Here is a 15956-nt window from a genome sequence, read left to right on the forward strand (position 1 = left end):
GAACTGATTTAGCCACTTTTGCTATGTGCCTCCTAAACTTCAACTCCCTATCCACCAACACCCCAAAATCTCTGGCTTCTGTTAATTTTTTCACCCCAGAATGCATAACCTTATACTTTGCTATCATTAGCCCAGACTTCCAATCTATTCAAATCATCCTGCAAAATGTTGACATCATGTGCATTCACTATTTCCCTACCCAACTTTGCATCATCAGCAAATAAATGAACAGTTCCCCTCAGATACTTTCCCATATCATTAATGAACAAATTAAAAGCAGTGATCCAAGAAACAGAACCCTGTGGCACACCAGTAGTAACAGGCCTTCTTTTGGACTTCACTTCTGAATAAACTTCTCTCTGATATCTCTCCGTCAACCATGCTCCTATCCATCTGACCAACCCTATATCCATCCCCATGTGCTGCAGTTTACTGATTAGAATTCCATGATAACCTGTCAAAGGCCTTAGCAAAGTCCTGCAGTATCACTGTACATCCATTACCCTTATCCAGTTCAATAGTCACTGTATTATAAAACGCGAACATGTTACTGAGGCATGATCTACCCTTCACAAAACCATGCTGTCCTCCATACAGTATCCCATTTTCATCTATCCATTCCTGGATTTTGATCTTTACTAATATCTCCAAAACCTTGACAACGATTCCTGATCTGTCGGTAATTTGCAACAGCAGTTTTGGGACCTCTTTTATGCAATGGAATTATTTTCCCCTCTCTCCACCCCATCAGGACTAGACGAAATTAAAGTAAACAATATGGTCAAGGGAACTGACAATTCCTTTGCCGCTTCACGTAAGACTCTAGCTAGTGTACCATCCAATCCCACAGATGTATTTACATTAAGGTCCTGTAATATACTATTCACCTCCATTTCATTCACTTCAATTCCTGTATCAGCCATTCGTTCTCTCATTCCTGCAACATCACAGCCTGGATGATATACTCTTGTGAAGTGTTCACTTAGTAATTCTACTATTTCATCTGATTCAGTTACCTCCCTGCCATCAGGATTCCTTAGAATCATTTTGCCGTGTACATTTTTTTTTCTTTTACTTGGCATATCGAAAGAACGTTTGGGATTCACTTTAGCTTGCATTGCTAATTTACTTTCACAGTCTGGTTTAGCTTTTCTTAACACACTATTTACCCTTCTGGCCTGTTTGTGTACCTGAAAGCCACCTTTCTCCTTAAATTTCATCCACAATTGTTTCTTTTTTGTAGCTCAAGTTTAATGGTGATATTCATCCATTTAACTCCCACGTGATTTACTCCCCTGACTTTAGTTATGCAGTCAGCCCTTACCTCCGACAAACACTCCTTAATGACTTCCCATGTACTATCAACATCCAGCCCTTGCAGTTTATCATGCCATGGCACTAATCCAAGCAATTTCCTAAGCTCGTCATACTTACAAGCCCGGCAATTCCACATGTACCCTGTGTTAATTGAAAATTCCACACATTTAGCCACTTCCCAGCCCTTATGATCACTCTCACCAATTGGTGGCAATATGGTGATATTCATAATAGACATTTCTCAGATGCAATTACTAGGTCAAGCACTCTCAAACTCCCTAGTATATTCCATTATATGCTGTCTCAGGTAGTTATTCCTTAGTAACTGCATAAAATACATTTCCTTCCTCCCATTTGTCCTCTCCTCCCTCCAATCAATGTTACCACAGTTGAAATCACTCCCCCCCCCCATAATAATTACCTGTCCTCCACTCATTGAGTCTATTTGCCTATGCATATTGTCTCCGTCATCTATTCCATCGCCTGGTCTATAGCAGCACCGAACTGTATTGTTTTGCTGACCTCAATCTCACACCAGATAGCCTCAAATGTGCTATTTTCACTATCCTGAAATTGAACTTCTATTCTCTTTTGCTGCAGTTCATCAGCTATTATTAATACCCCCCCCATTCTTTTCTCTCTGTGTTTGATGAATACACTATACTCCACATTCTATCTCACAAATTATATCATCTTCTGTTAGCCGTGTCTCACTAATGCCAATAACCTGTGGCCAGGAAGAACTAAACAAGGCCAAAAATTCCCCCTTCTTATTCCGAATATTCCTGGCATTAGAGGACATAAAGTGCAGAAGTCCCCTACCCCCCACCCCTATTTTGATGCCTTATACTAACTATCCCATTTACGTAACATAATATTTAAAAAAATAAGTTAGCGCTTTTTATTCCATTATGTGGAATAGGCGAGGCCTTTTAAATGCATTACTAAAATCAGTGAAGGCCTTTTCTTTATAAACAGATTACGAGATTTTTGTGATGGATCTTGTCAATGAACCTGACGTTATGCAAATTTTACCATTACGTTTAACGAACCTAATGGTCAGATTGTTGTCCTTGGTTTTGAAGATGTTATTAAGATGTTCTTTGAAGTTAATTTAATTAATCAAAACATTTATATATTAAAAGTTAAGAGGCATACAATTAATTCATACGAGTGGTTGCCTACCTAGCCCAACATCTACTTTTGAGAGTGAAGTCTGGAATGTGAGAAAAGAAGATGAGCAGATATTTACATAAGCTGAAATTAACTTTCTGAAAACTGCGAGATTAGATATTACTAAATCAGATTAAAAAAATATAATAAATAAACAAATTATTTTCCAGCCTAATCGGTGGAATGGTCAGCGTATCTGCTCTCCATTCAACTGGGCTCCGGGTTTGAATCTCGCCATGGGAAAACATTGATGAAGTTACCTTCAGGTGGAAGTTCAATTTCTATGTCTGGTGTAAGACTATTGCTGTGCTGATTGGAGGTTTAAAGGATCCATGTTTAGTTTAGAGGACAGAGTTTCGGGATTATGTTAAAAAAATTACATAAAATATTAAAAGAAAATATATCCAGTTAAGTGTTTTATTCCTCAAGGGTAGGTATGCACGACCAGTTAATCCTAACTAATTTCTGAAGACTAGTTGGCAGCTAGCTGGCCCAGGATTATTAGTGATCTTCATTTGCAGGCGGAGAGTAATATATTATTGTCCGAAAACGTCAGACTACACCCATAGCACCAAGACTATGTATTGTCTGCAACAGTCTGAGCTCTACTTTTTTTTTAAGTTATTAGAGGAAAACCCACTTGCCTAAGCCAGAGATTCACTAAATTGCAAACCGATCGAATAAAGGTTTAGAAAAAGTTTCTCGAGTTGGCGATCACAATATTTTTTAAAATGATCTTTCTTTAATTTGTCTAGCGCTATGATGCAAACGCAATTTCCACAGATTTAAAAAGATCTTCTTATATAAAATACCTAAAAAAATAATAAATTACTGATGCTTAAAAGGGCGTGACAAGACTCATATTTAATCTTTATGACAGGCTTTCAGCATTAGATAAAAATAAGTACCAAAATATAAAAAGAAAATATATTAAATTAATAAAAAGGGAAAACGTTTCTCTCCCCAAGAATAGATGTACAATCTTTTGTAAATGTGAATCACATTAAAATATTATATAAATATAATATTATATTAATATTATATAAGCGCCTCTGTAGCGCAATTGGAAGAACGATGATAGATTGCGCCCTTCGATTTGAATAGGCCTAAGTTCGATTCTTTATCTGGACGATTTCAATCGAAGGTAAGTTAGCTGATCTCATAGGGAGGTAGCAGGGTTTTTTCTCTCGGAAACTCGGGTTTTTCATCCCGCATACAGACAAATTGTTCCTTCAGAACACACGCAATTTACAGACATAGAACAGCAGTTGTGGTGGTGGTGGAGGTGGGCGGTAGATTGCGTTGATGGAGATGATTCGTAGTAGAGGTTCGGTGTAGTGGTTGAGACAGTTGTATCAGTCAAGACAGTTGTAGGTGTTCACCCGCGATGAGTCTTCATACCCCTTGGAGGTGTCAGGAATAATAATAATAATAATATAGAATATAAATGTATTAAAATATTAAAAATCTACAATGCAATATATTCAGAAATACAGTCAAAAATTGTTTGCAGCATGTAAACGAAATGAATAGTATCAGGTACATGCACAGATTCTTGGATACATCGCAAAGGAGAATGATTGTCAGAATACCGACTAGGAAATGGTTTGAGAGTGTAGTAGCCTATTACTGTACATGATAATGATCATGTATCGACAGATGATAACAGAAATTTATTACTTTAATTAGAATATTGACTATCTCTCTCCCCCCCCACACACACACAGCGATTATTTAGCTGAGATGCAAATATAATAATTCTGATGGTCACTGAGAGTCTTCGAAAGAGCTTGGATATTGAGTGAAAAAATTGACTCCATGAGAATTCAGAAACACTCCACGAGAAGCTTCTCAGCTTCTCCAGGTACACGCGCTGAATTCCTTCAGTTCCATCCATATTGTATTAATTCCACCATATCTCAAAAATGTCTTGAGCAGCATGTGACTGAAACAATTAGAGGCTTTAATGTTTTGGATTTGTAATTGTAGGCACAATCTGTAGTTGTTAAAGTTGTTAATATCGTCACCGGTTGGTAAGTGCGATCATGAAGTACCTACTTGTTGGTGAAGTGGTGAAACAAGAAAAGGTTACCATCAAAAAAAGGATATATGTGGAAGTATAAGGGCGGCTCATTATGGTAAGCTCTGTAGTCGGTTTGTATCAATATGTTGGATAGATGAGCTGTACAGAAAAGATGTTGACAGTGCATGGAAATTCATAAGGCACTGTCTGACACATGCAGTGTAACTGCATACCAATAGTTAATCGATTAAATATGGTAGAAGTGAAATAGATGAAAAGTGAATTCAATCAAGCTGTGTTGGAAAAGAAAAGGTTGTGCAGGAGGTACAGGATAGCTGGTTGTAATCAATCTATGAAGAGTATAAAGTGCAGACTTTAAAGGAGATGGCAATATTAAAGAAAGAAAGAAAGAAAGAAAGAAAAAAAGAAAATGTGCAGTATGAGAGGAGACTGGCTGGTTAGGCCAAAGTTAATTCAATGGAATTTTTTCGATACATAACAATCAAGAGAAAGAATAATTGGGGCAGGTTGACACCAAGATAGTCATGGCAGCAGAGTGAATTGCAAAGGATGTAGTAGAATTATTGAATGAGTAGTTTATCAGTGTAAATCATACTAGTGTAAATGATGCCATGCAACATATAGAAGGGAGGCAGTTATTTGGAGAACTGGAAGTGAAATAATCATAGGTATATCAGGTCTTGATTGGGGTAGATGTTAATAAGGCTGTGGGAATGGCATGTCATTGCGTATTCTTAAGGAATAGGCACAACAGTTAGCTATGCCACTGACCTGGTTGTTTAATGAAAGTTTTGCAGAGTAGAATTCTTAAGGAGTGGAAACAAGGCAAACGAATTGGAGAGAAGTTTCCAGTTACAGACCATTCTGTATAACTGCATTGTAGTCAAGATTTTGGAGAGATTGTTTAGAATAGAATACAGCATTGGGTTGACTGATAGCATTCTTTATGATGGTCAGCATGGATTTCTAAAGGGTAGGTCTTCTTTTAGCAATTTACTTGCATTTTATGATATGGTAGTGGTTTGTTAGATAAGGGAAAAATCATCATAATTTCCTAGTTTACGCTCACGCGTTGACCTACATTCTTTACTGTGTAGGCATTCGGAACTGAAATCTTACGGAATAGGTTGGTTACTGCTTATTCCTGATAGTATCCTATGACTGTAGCCTGTGTGTTCACGGAGCCGGTTTGCCTGCTTTGCTGGATAAAAACATAAGATAAACTTGGGGGAAAACAATGCTGACCATGCCCAAGACCGGCTAACTTGGCTATGGCTGAGGAAGATCCTTGAGCACCTCACGTCGTCGACAGGAATCGAACCTAGGACACTCCTTCCCCAGGCATATGGTTGCGAAGCGCACAGCCACTAGGCTAACCGCACAGACGGGAAAATCATATGCAATGATATTCTGGGACTTTTCAATAAATTTGATCGATTACCACAGGAAACATTGGTGTACAAGCTGCACCAACGATGGCAATAGATAGTATATTGGTTAGATGGATGATTGATACCAGCAAGTTGTGTAAAAAAGGAGGTAACCAGTGGCATACCTCAGTGTTCTTGGGCCCACGTTGTTTAACTTGTTTGTAAATAATATGTCTTATCGACTGACTGGGGATCTTCAATTGTTTGTTGACGATGCGAAGTTAGGAAAATTATAAGTGTTCTGCAGATATTAATTCTCTTCAGGGAGACCTGGATAGACTTTTGTCCTGGAAAAAGGAGTGAGGTTGTAGTTTAATATTAATTAAGTATAAAGTGTTGGAGTACATAAACATAAGGCTGCGTACTATACTGTTGGTGCTGCACTGCAGGAAGTGGATGAGATTCGTGATTTTGGATTGATGGTCGACAGTAGACTGTAGTTTACGGGGCATATTTTCAAGTGTTGAAAAGACTGCACATTGTAGTACTGCTATGATAAGAAGTGCTCTAACTTGTCGGGATTAGGAAGTGGTTGTGCCACAATATAAAGCACTGGTCGTTCCACACGCGGACTGTGGTGATTAGATTTGATCACCTGGTTTTCAATGTAAATATCAGAGGATCCAGAGATGAATGACTAAGACAATATCAGGATTTTGGAATGCTGGCTATGGAGAGAGGTTGAAGGAATATGAATTACAGAGTTTTGTCGATAGGATGAAAAGAGGTGATTTGAGAGAGATGCTTAAGTTAGTGAGAGGATTTTATTGTTTTGCTAGATTAATCCAGAGGAGATTATAAAAAGAGTAGAAGGCGAGAGGGGAAGAACCGATGTGTAGTAAAGATGGGGGAGGGGGTATGTGGAATAGATTTTTTTACATGGAGAATTGTCAGTGAATGGAATGCATTACCAGAATATATTGTAAATGTAAGGTGTTTTAAGAATTTTAAGATTCGGTATGATAAATATGTTGAATGATTGAATCAGTTGAATGAATCTCCCATGATGAGTCTACCGATCTCATGTAGGATGCAATAATAATATTATTATTACTACTATGTGACACCTCCAAGGAATCCAAAGACTCATCGAGGGAGGGCACCTACTCTACAATTCTGTCTCCACCACTCAATCCACCAACTACAGCGAACCGCATCATCTACACCAGGGTTCGCCAAAATTATTTGCCCGTCGATCCCTTCAAGAGTTTCTTGACTTGTTATCGACCCCCTATATTTTTCTATTATGTAATTATAATAGGACAAGCAAAAAAAAGACGCTTTTGTGAGTTTTTAGATTGTTTATTTTATAGTTACAGTGTTTATTGTATGTATAATATAGTATATATTATTATATTACTATTACTATCACTAGTAATATTACTGGTATTACTAGTGATATTAATAAACTACTGGTATTAATATCACTGATATTACTACTAGCGCTGCTCAACTCTTCAACATAGAGAAGTTTAGTTCGTGAATGAATAACGATTGAATTATAATATGTATGTTGATAAATTTTAAAACATTAACGCTCACTTGTATATCGATGCGCAAAAATGAGACTGGGATCGAATACTTGTGAGTATCAGTAAATAAGAACCACGCACGTGTTGCAATCTCGCTTAGTATTGGTAAATTGGTAAATACGTAATTTTGGCCTACTTGATTGGCCTCAGTAACTATTTTCATGACCTTACTCCATCTTACAGGTCCATGAATAGGACCTGTAAGATGGAGGTACTGATCCCACGATTCACTCTTAATTGCGTTGTCATTACCTCCATGTCTTTTGTCATGGAGGTAATCCAAGTTAACCGAATTAAATATTACCCATACAATGATGTCTTATATTTTTCTGTCGACCCCTGAGCCCGAATTAACCCCTAACAATGTCATATCGATCCCTTTGGCGACCACTGATCTACACCAACGGCATCTACTGCCCACCACCACTTCCACAGACAATCACAAACATCCATGCCCAAAGTTTGGTCGATTGATAGAGCCTCTGCTACTAATATCTCAGTTAAGTAAGTTTGAGCGCGGTTAGTAGTTGGAAGGGACACAATCGTTCGATGCTGTTGCGACTCTCCCTCGATGAGTCTTTGGACTCCCTGGAGGTGTCAAATAATAATAATAATTATTTATTATTATTATTATTATTATTATCGGAAGTCTTGAGCTTCCTGTGAAGACTGCCCGCTCAGTCTGTTAATGTTAAAATAGGGCTAAAAGGGCCTAGCCTCTTTCCTATAAGAGACTGAAAGGATTAAGCTGATTTGACACCCACACCCACACCAGAGCTATTCTACCTACTTCTTTTAGGACTAAAAGTGTTAAGGAATTAATTTTATATTTGAAGTATAATCATGAAACTATGAAGTCATTATTTAAACTGGTGTTGGTTATACTCAACTTGGCTATCCTTTTTTTTTTTTTTTTTTTACTTTCTTTTGAAATATGCTTTTTAAAGAACTGAATAAACAACAACCTTACTTGATATTTCGTTAATTACTTTTTCTCACTTTTCTTTCCCCAGTAAGAAAATATAATAATAATACTAACTCTGAGTGGAAATGCGTAGATTTTTCCTTTTTGATTTGATTGACGATCATGTATATGTGCCATGTGCTACTTATTTTTCGTATTTTTTTTTATTTTTTTATAAATGAGTGTTTTATGTAATAAGTAATATTTATTTTATTGGTAATTTAATTGAATATAGTATTATCCGATACTTTCAAATATGCGAATTAGATGTATCTTCGATGCCCTAGATTTAATATCTTTATATCTCTCTATATGTCTTTACTCAGACTGAGCTTTTCCGTATTTTTTTTTTTTTTTTTTTAACTACGGAACTGCATTCTGAATATTAACGAATATATGTAATTCATCTATTATATCCAAGTCTTATAGTAAAGAAGTTTATAAGTATGACAGCATAAAAAGTGATGGTTGGAACGATGTGATGATGTAATTGTGCAAGTACCACATCACTACAAATGTTTGCTCGCTAAAAAGTACGCAATGAGAGAAATTGTGTAAGTGATCATTGTGTTATACTTCACTTTGGTATAATTCAAAAATTAGTTTCTCCTAAAGCCATGTTAGTAATTAAAGACAATTCTTAAATGCATAAACAGAGTGTTAACTGAGTATAACCATACGTTGCCAAACAAATTGTGGATAAATCTGCTATATTGTAGTTAACTGGCTTGGCGGATTGATACTTCGGAATCTGGACGGAAAGAAGACGTGGAAAAGTCGCCATATTGTCACATGTTCATTTTCGCTGCTCACATGACCTGTTGTTTGGCCCCGTGATCAGCCTTGCTCCACTTCCTGGCAAATTCAAAATATCAGATCTTCAAGTTTTTACTCACATGGATATGTTAGATCAGGCTTTGGATACGAGGTAAGTATCGTATTACCGATTTTTTCTAGGCAGTATAAGGTTGTTCTCGGCCTAGGTTCGTTTAGTTTTACGCATACGTTTTGGTGTTGCAACAGTTGAATAGCAGTCGGAAATAACACGCATTAAGCGATCCTATGTTTACAATTGATGAACTTTGCTTTTTTGATACAAATAAATAACCATTTCGTTGTATGTGAATTTTTAATTCTCAGTAATTGCATTGATGCCTATTCTTGAAGGTTGAAGCTTCCAGATGACTGGTATGAAAGAAGCTAATTTACGTTGGTGATCCAAACTTTTTTTTGTAGTCTTTTACTATTAAAATAGTGTAGGTGTGGCGGTGCAAAGAATGAGCTGTATTATTATTTAAAGCAACGTGAAGAAGATCTTCTATAACTTCAGTAATAATTCCAACGTGTCATATGGTTATGTAAAGGAAATTGAGTTTTATGTTTGTATCTCAAAATGTGTGTTGGCTGTGATATTACGATGAGAAATTTTTTGTCACTGTATTTTTATTTATTGTATGATTCACTTCATTTCGTACACAGCCGTGTAAGAGTATGCGATTTCAAAAAAAGGAATACACTGCAATGAAGCAAAAATAAATCCAGATTCTAATATGTAGAATGAACCGTTTACATGCCAGTTTGCTTGTTGAATATTTCACTTGTTGTACGCACTATTTGAATTGAGATAAAGCTTAAGAATGAGGTAATAGTGATAAGGAATTGGAAAGCGTTGTTATGTAGAAGTTTTAGAATATAAGATATCAAATAAAGCAAAGTAATAAATGATATTTTTACTTAAGAGATATTTCGAGTAGGTACACTGATCGCCAATCTAATACTAACGCCTTGAAATTGAAACCTAGATTTAAATATACAGTAGAAGTTTTATAATAACTTTTGGTTTAAATCCTTATTTCATAATCCATTTGATTAAAAAAAAAACTATGTTTTTGAATATTACGTAACTTTTTTTCTAATAAGTAGAATTTTAACTGCATGAAATGAGTCATGTGTAAATATGAAAGGCTACATTTAAATGAAATTATGGCCATACTTGTTCAGGAACTGATTAGGCTTTGATCCATACAGATCTTTGCATCTACTGCAGCTGCCTTTCCACATTTCAGATTTTTGATGGCGCTTCTACTTTGTCTGTTAATATATGCCCCCAATTGCAATTCACCTTAATATGTTCTGCCATTTGTCTGTCACTTGTTTTATTTTTAACAATATTTCAAAATAATTTAATTACAATAGATACTCAGAATGTCTTATCTTCAGCTTTAATGCTAGTTCAATTTATCACCTTTGATTTCCTTTATAGTGCTGTTTCTTCCATTTCTAAACCTTTTCACCATCTTCCAGAACATTTTGCTCTCTTTCTGATATTTATCTTTCCAAAATCTTCCTCTGACTTTTTAGCTACTTTTATGCATTCCTTGCTTTCTTGTGTTTTTTTTTCCTTCATTCTCTCACAGCACATGTTCACTTACTTGCTAGGAACTTTTGATATGCTTTCGTCTTTTTTATTTGTTTGACTGCCTCTTTAATATCTTGAGTTCACTACAGAGTTCTGATTTAAAAAAAAAAAAATCTTGTAGGCATGCTTTTCTGGCTAAATCAGTCAAGTTTTTTCTTAAGAGTCTGCTGGTTGATTGTTTTCAAAAACTTTTTTTTTTTCTTGAGTAGTATTTTTATACTGTAGTCTGTAGTTCACTTCTGAAAGCTGCTTGACTTTTTTATGTATTTTTCTTTTCAGTATGATATTTAGTTTTATTCTGCTTAAAACTAAATGGTTGTCACTTCCTATTTCAAATCCATTTTATACTCTTTCATCCTATATTAGTGTGAAGATATCATTATCCATAACAGTCAAGGAGACTTTTCTCCATGTAAATTTGTGCACAACTTTATGTCAGTGTATGTGTTAGTGATGACTGGTCCATGTCTTGAACAGGAATCTAATAGGTCTTTACCATTCCTTATAACTAATTAATAATGGAATCACTTACATTAAATATTTTATTTGTAGAATTTTGGGCTATGTTTCATAGCCATTTTCAGTATGATTATAGCAAAACAGTTGCACAAAAAGAGAACACCAGTTCAGTTGAAAGCATGTGATATTATATGCACTATTGGCTGCAATAGAATAACTCTATCTGCATTAATAGATATCCAGAAATAATTACAATTTATGGAACACATGAATGGTGAGTATTGGTTAGTATAACTTCCCAAAATGGAGAAAGTTCAAGACAGTAATTTTTGTTAAAAGTTTGGATTGTGAATGTACACTTCACAACTTTCTTTGTAGAGTCTTTTCAGAAGGAAAATTAATGTTTGTGTAATGCTTTGGTTTTGTTCCACTGAATCCTGTTCTGTAGATGAGTTGTTTGTGTAGATATTGAGATGAAGTTGTGTAGAACAACCAGTCTGGCCGTAATAACATGAGCTGTAGGAGCAGGGAATTCTGTAAACTCCAGGATGAGAAGGGAAGAATATTTGTCTTTAGGAGAGATAAGGAAGATATTAAATTTACAAACAGGACAGAAAGAGACTTGTGAGTCAATCTGTGAATTAGTCTTGCTATTTTTTCTGAAAGTCCTTTAACATATGGAATACAAATTCTTGTACTTCTTGAGGCAGGTTAAGATGACATCTGTAACTACTGATTATGAAACAAAAACTATCAATAAAATAGTCACTAAATGCCACACTTTATCTACAAAACACAGAATTCAGTGGAACAAAACCAAAGTGTTACGTAAAAGTTATTTTCTTCTGGAAAGACTGTATAAAGAAATATGTGAATCACACATTCACAATCCAAATCTTAACAAACATGATTGCCTTAAACTTTCTCAGTTTTGGGAGATTATACTGACTAATAGTCACCATTCATGTGTTTTCTGTAAATTGTAATTAATAACTTATTTATTTTATTGTAATTATTTTTTGATATCTATCAATGCAGATTAGAGCCCTTCTCCTGCAGCTGATAGTACATATAATATCACGTGCCTTCAGTTGAATTGATGTTCTATTTTGTGCGCTTTTTTTTTTACCATAACTGTATTGAAAATGGCTCTGAAGCAGCCAAAAATTCTATAAATAAAAATATTTAAATTAACGTAAATGATTTATTAATTATTTATAATGAATTCTTCTACTTATGTCTCGATTTTTAGATCAAGTGTTTACCATTATTATTAGCTTTGTTCTTTTCTCCAAATTTTCCTGAAATATTTTTGTCTGGTATTCATTTCCTACTCGCTGTTTAGATCCCCAACAAGGACAAACTTTTTCTTTGTCATCTGTCTTCTCTAATGACTTAAAAAATTTCCACCACTTCTTGAGACCATTGGCATGAATAAGTCTCTTTGTCCAATTTCCCATGTTGATTTTTATCCATATCACTACTTGCTTAGCTTTCAACATTATCCTTGTGTTTAGTGTCTAATTAAACACAAGGATTACATGGTGGTCAGCATTCTTAGTGAAAAATTTATGGAGCCAAAAACACACACATATTTGGAGTAATTACTTATAATTAAGAAAATAAAATTTAATGTTTCGAAATCAGGTCATCATCAGGAAAACATGCACAGGACAAAAGCTACATGACATTACACAAAAGTAAGGTAATTCAGAATGTTTTGTTAATTTCTATTTATGGAACACAAACATAGAATTAACAATGTTTTGTTAATCATTTACCTTAACCTGATCTCTGGTGAAAAAAAAAAATAAAATAAAAATAATGATGATAAAATATATATCAAAATAATTTTTTTAATACATAATTTTTTTAATAATTTAACCAGTATTCTTGTAGATAAGTTTATACATTGGTTACACACACTTGTAATTTTTTAGGAAGTGACAATGTAGGCTAAATTATTAATTATAAAATTTTAATTAATTAATAACTACCCATATAGCTACTTATTATTCCTTGAATCAGCTTCAGCTGATTCAAGGAATAATCTTTTATACTTGTACTTGCTGTGGCATAATGAAGTGGCCTTCTTCCGTTATATTCTGTTGTGGGTGTCCAATTCATGGTCAGCAAGTCCTCTCCCAACAATATTGGATTATGAAAACTCTATATAACAGGGGAAAATTAATCATTTCAGATAACATTGCCCTAACTACTGAAAATTGCTCTTCGTGTTTTTAACTATATCCTTAATACCTTTTTAGCCAATGGCTGCAACCCTAAAAAACATTAAAAGCAGTTTACCACAACTCCCCCCCCCTCATATCAGAGATTATTCTAAATCTATCACTATTCTATATATCCAGGGTACACCCGAAAAACTAGCTAAAATCCTATGAAAATATAACCTCATAAGTATTTAACAAACCACATAAGAAATTAGCATCTCTTATCTGCTCTACCAAAGACCAGCCACTTCTCCTAGACCTACCTGGAGTATACGAGGTCCCTTGCAGCTACAAACTGTCCTACTACAGGCAGAACAGCCAATATCAGGATATCCAAACACAAGGACTACATCTGGTTCCACCAGTACAGCCACTCAGGACTTGCTGACCATGCATTGGACACCCACCACAGAATACACTGGAAGAAACCCCACTTTATTGCATCGCAGAATACAAGTACGGAAGAATATGCAACGTAACATTGTAAAATATAGGTGCTTATTAAAGTTTTTACCTTGTCATTTTCCAAACAAATTAGATGATGGGGGGGGGAATTTCTTGCTGGAATGATGGTCTTCATAAATAAACACACACACACACACACACAAACCTAATTCTTTGATTGCTTAAACTTGAATAAACAATTATACTTCACAAGTGTCTCACTTTTTGGTATAATTCACAATATATCCCAATCCAGTCGCAATTTTTCTCCGATTTAATTTCTACTAAAAAATATTAAGGTTGTGTAAAATTTACACATTCACTTTTATGTGGTTTTTCCGACTGCTATATACTTAGATGTTACACTACTGTATATGTTGTTATGTGCATGTGCTCAGCATATTACCCTGTAATGATGGCACTACTTCACAATATTGCATATATAGATAACAGAATTTGGACATAGTGTGGACAAGGGTTGACTATGGGGATTAGTTTGCTGCAGCCAGAAAAGCTTACAAAACACTGGTCTTAGTGACCATTTATGCATCATCATCAAATTCCTGACATTTACTCTCAGGCTGTATGCATAATAATTATGATAGTGCTACATATAAAAGTTGTACTTTTACTAACTTGTGATCAGAATTTTCCTCCAAATTATCTGTTATCTTTCGCCAAATTATACAGTAAAAAGTGCCATAATATTTTATGGCACTTTTTACTGTATCAATCCATGTACATCTTTGTCTTCCTCTGGGTCTTTTTCTGGTCAACCTAGCAAAAAACTTGTTTTGTTAATTTTTCCATTCCCATTCTGTTTTAGTGACCATACCACCTGAAATTAGTTCTACTAACACATACTGAATGCTAACAATGGCAAGTTCTTATCTAAAATCCTCATTTTTAATGTGATACTGCCACTGATGCCATCTGTTCACTCCACTATAATCTTTCTCAGAACTCTCATATCTGACTCCAGTTTTGATCAAGTGTTTTATTTCTAACCCAGTTAACAAATCCAGAAGTTAAATTGGTTTGAATACTATCTTATATACAGCCTAGTTTAAAGTTTTAACAAATTTCTTTCTTATTCCATATAAATGTATTCAGCTGACTTCCTACTATACTAATTCTGTTATTGATTTCTATAATTTTACCTTCACTAAAAATTATGCTTAAATTTCTGGAATGTTTTACTTGATCTATAGGTTCACTATTCGGGTTACAGTGATGTTTTCATTGTTTCTGCCTATTTTCATTGTCTTTGTCTTTTTATTGCTGATTTTCATACCAAATTTATTACAACAGTTATTCAATTTATTCAGGAAATCTTGCAGACTTGTACTGGATTTATTCAGAATTATAACATGTGCATAAAGTAAAGAGCTAAGATTAACATTGCCAATTTTGATATCAGATTTAATACCACTTTCCTTCATAATGAATAGCAGTGGAGATAATGTGCACTCTTGTTACACACCTGATTTAACATCAAACCATTTTCCTATACCTCCTTCAATTTTAACTGCTGACTTAGAGCTTAATTAGAGACTATGTACTGCTCGATATTATTATCAGGGACGGTTCGTGCATAGGCACTGCGGAACTGCAGCACCCCCAATTTTTCTCGATATATAAGTATATTTATTAATTTATTTATATTTGCTTGTAATATTTAATTTTATCATCAACAATCCTATACAATTCTCTTATTTTGTATAAAATATAATAAAAATCCATCTTATAGCACTTAGGAGGGCGAAGGGCGAAGGATGCTAGCAGCATTGTGTTTACCACAGTTTCATATTGCTACGCGTGCAAGCATATGCACGTCATAGTGAGATGCGAGCTATTAGCATAATGCGACACTGTCCATTGCGCAGTTCCACAGTTTATATGCAGTTTGCACCAATAGTAGAGTGTTCATAGTGCTTATCGTG

General features: G+C 34.9%; 1 protein-coding gene across 6 annotated transcripts in view; it reads left to right on the forward strand.

The window, feature by feature from the left end:
- The first annotated feature begins 8945 nt into the window (after positions 1–8945).
- Positions 8946–15956, forward strand: part of LOC150109296 (upstream stimulatory factor 2-like) — a 260743-nt gene continuing 253732 nt past the window's right edge. For all 6 annotated transcript variants that reach the window (XM_090407146.1, XM_090407139.1, XM_090407163.1 and 3 more), the window contains exon 1: positions 8946–9388. Coding sequence is in view for 2 of the 6 variants with exons in the window: in XM_090407121.1 (XP_090263247.1) it covers positions 9357–9388 (32 nt within the window). In the remaining 4 variants the exon portion in view is untranslated. The remainder of the gene's footprint in view (positions 9389–15956) is intronic.

Source organism: Typopeltis vanoorti, chromosome 2, assembly GCF_054136105.1.
Source record: "Typopeltis vanoorti isolate ZY-2024b chromosome 2, IOZ_Tvanoo_1.0, whole genome shotgun sequence".
In the NCBI taxonomy this organism is placed as follows: domain Eukaryota; kingdom Metazoa; phylum Arthropoda; class Arachnida; order Uropygi; family Thelyphonidae; genus Typopeltis; species Typopeltis vanoorti.